The sequence below is a fragment of the Arachis hypogaea genome, chromosome 15 (genome assembly GCF_003086295.3).
Source record: "Arachis hypogaea cultivar Tifrunner chromosome 15, arahy.Tifrunner.gnm2.J5K5, whole genome shotgun sequence".
Lineage (NCBI taxonomy): Eukaryota > Viridiplantae > Streptophyta > Magnoliopsida > Fabales > Fabaceae > Arachis > Arachis hypogaea.
The window spans coordinates 159,532,754-159,535,536 of NC_092050.1; the positions used below are offsets into that span (position 1 = coordinate 159,532,754).

The following is a 2,783-nucleotide window of genomic DNA, read 5'->3' on the forward strand; positions in this document are numbered from 1 at the left end:
GGCATATACAAATCAACAACTAGGTTAATTAGTGTGTACGAATTTTTCAAATATATTCTTTTAATCTTCCTTCTTCTGAGGATAAAGCGTGTGTAAAAGTCAATTATATATTCCTTCCCCGGGTAAATTCTGGCTGAAAAAAACTATTTCAATATGGATCCTTCCATTAATAATAGAGTCAAAACAATTTTATTACTTTAAAGAAACGAAAGTAAGAAAAATAATCGTCCAAACCGTGAACAAAAAATTCGAATGAATACAAAGTTCCTCATATGTGCTAGCTAGTTATATATAAACTATGTTTACACCAAAATCAGCCACCAAAGTCAGTTATTAATATAAAATACATGTTGAAATATAAATATACATCGAAAATAAATTAAACTATATATGTATTTGTATACGAAAAAATCTAGGAGACAACAACTTTATTAAATTCTGGCCAACATGTAACTAGCAAAAGAAAAGTGAGTAATTTCACACCATTAAAAACATTATTGATGATTACTTAATGACTACAAATTACAAAAGTTACTGACTCCTAACACTTCTCTTTATATACAAATATATTAGTGACTGATTTTAGTGACAATTTTGGTGTATAAATAACATTTTCCATTAAAATATAGTATAAGAGGTATATATGCATGTATAGCACATTATATTGATATTTAATTTATTATATAAGAAGACTTTTTTGTATGTTACTTTAATATGTGATTTTCGTACATAACTTATTACTTAAGAAAAGACATTATTATTAATTAGTTTCTTTACTAATAATTAGAATGTCTTGACTCACATAATAAAAAAAAAATTAATATGCACATTATTTTTTTGCTTTTTGATCTTTATGCACATTATTATTAATAGAACATTAATATGCATTGACGAGAATTATTAAACCGCGTGACCTAATAAATTGCTTAACACTTATATAAATAGCTTAATTAATCTCCCACATAAAAAACCATCTCAATAAAACATAGAATCTTGTTATCATTAAGACCCTTAAGAACAATAACATATATATTATGGCTGAACACCACCACCACCACCACCTCTTCCACCACCACAAGGAGGATGAACAGCTAGTGGATGCCGCCGGAGCCGGATATGATTACAGAAAGGAAGAAAAGCACCACAAGCACCTTGAACAACTTGGTGAAATGGGAGCTATAGCTGCTGGTGCTTATGCTTTGGTAACTTTTATTTTAATTCCATAATTTTATCTCAAAAAGCATTGTTATTAATTTCATCGTAACATTTCATTTTTCATTAAATTTCAAATTTAGGTGCTCCAAAAATATTAAATTAGTATCTTGTTTATTATTCAATATATTTGACATGTTTTCACAGTAAAATGTTCTGATCTCAAGTAATTATATATATTGATTATGATGAAAATCAATCGTTTTTAACCACTGTGAGTGTGAGTGTGATGCATGTCGCTAATAACAAATCATCTATCAGTGAGTACTACTCAAATTATTCCAAACAAATTTTTTATTTAAAAATTTGGTTTAAAATATATTTTTTTTTATTCTATAAATCCTGAAAAATTAGTGACCTTACAAATAGATAGTCAAGTATAATTTTTTTTTATGTAAAAATTAAAAAATACTATAAAAAGTGTACGCACCAAAATCAGTGGTTAGTATAAAATATATATTAGAAATAAATTAAATAACACGTATATAATAACAAAAAAAATTTAAATATATAAAAATACGTTAGTTAGTTGGTTAATAATTTGTTATCTCCTCCCTTTCATTTAGCTAATCACCGCACATATATGAAGTTTGTTAACATATATTATATATTCTATATCTTAATTTAATTCCTTCTTTGACATGTATTTTTTTTTGGTGACTCTTCTTTGACATGTATGATTGTTTATCAGAAATTAATTATCAAAATAAATTTTTAAAAAATTATCAAAACAAGATTATTTAATTTAATTTAATCATAGTTCAAATCACATAATTTTTTTATACTTATTTAGAGGTTAGGTCGAGTCTCAATCTTAACTTTAAAAAAATACATATTTAATTTAAATATTGACCAATTAATTTCTATGTGTAGCATGAGAAGCATAAGGCAAAGAAAGATCCGGAGCATGCCCACAAACACAAGATAGAGGAGGAGATAGCGGCGGCAGCTGCCGTGGGTGCGGGAGGATTTGCCTTTCATGAGCACCATGAGAAGAAAGAGGCAAAGAAAGAGTATGAGGAGACTCATGGAAAGAAGCATCATCATCTCTTTGGTTAAAGAAAATAATAAGAGAAGAAGAAGTGATGAGAGATCAAAGAAAAATAAAAGAGGGTTATATATATAGCAGCCTCAGTTAGCAACTATACCTTAAACATTTCGTTGATTAGGGACATTTTTTATGTGGGCTTCTCTTTTGGTGTGAATATGTCTGTGTTTGTGTTAAGATTTCCTAATTTTAATAAAAAATAATAATGTGTATAGTTATTGACTTTGATGTCTCTACATATATATAAATGAAGTAAAAAATAATGCTATGTGTATAAAAATTCGGTTATTAAATTAATCGGTACATATTTATATATAAATACGTTGTTTATAGGGGTGTGTATGGTCCGGTCTGACCTGAAGATTTGGTCCGTTTTCGAACATTTTAGGAGCTAATTTAATGTGATTTTATCAGGTTTAGAGTCGAATAAGAGTCTCAAAAATAGACTCGGTCATTATTTCGGATCAGATCCGAGCCATATTTCGGGTCACTCAAATTCAGTCCGATGACCCAGTCATCATAT

The 2,783-nt window shown here is 28.0% G+C and overlaps 1 protein-coding gene across 1 annotated transcript; it reads left to right on the forward strand.

Annotated features, from left to right (window-relative positions):
* Positions 1 to 946: 946 nt before the first annotated feature.
* On the forward strand, positions 947 to 2,482 carry LOC112751939 (abscisic stress-ripening protein 3). Its single transcript, XM_025801275.2, has 2 exons — positions 947 to 1,202; positions 2,086 to 2,482. The coding sequence occupies exons 1-2, from the start codon at positions 1,035 to 1,037 to the stop codon at positions 2,269 to 2,271; spliced, it is 354 nt and encodes a 117-aa protein (XP_025657060.1). The 5' UTR covers positions 947 to 1,034; the 3' UTR covers positions 2,272 to 2,482.
* Positions 2,483 to 2,783: the final 301 nt, after the last annotated feature.

Coding starts and splice junctions, on each gene's coding strand:
- LOC112751939 (XM_025801275.2), top strand. CDS start 1,035: ATGGCTGAACACCACCACCACCACCACCTCTTCCACCACCACAAGGAG. Junction 1,203..2,085: donor CTGCTGGTGCTTATGCTTTG/GTAACTTTTATT, acceptor TTCTATGTGTAG/CATGAGAAGCATAAGGCAAA.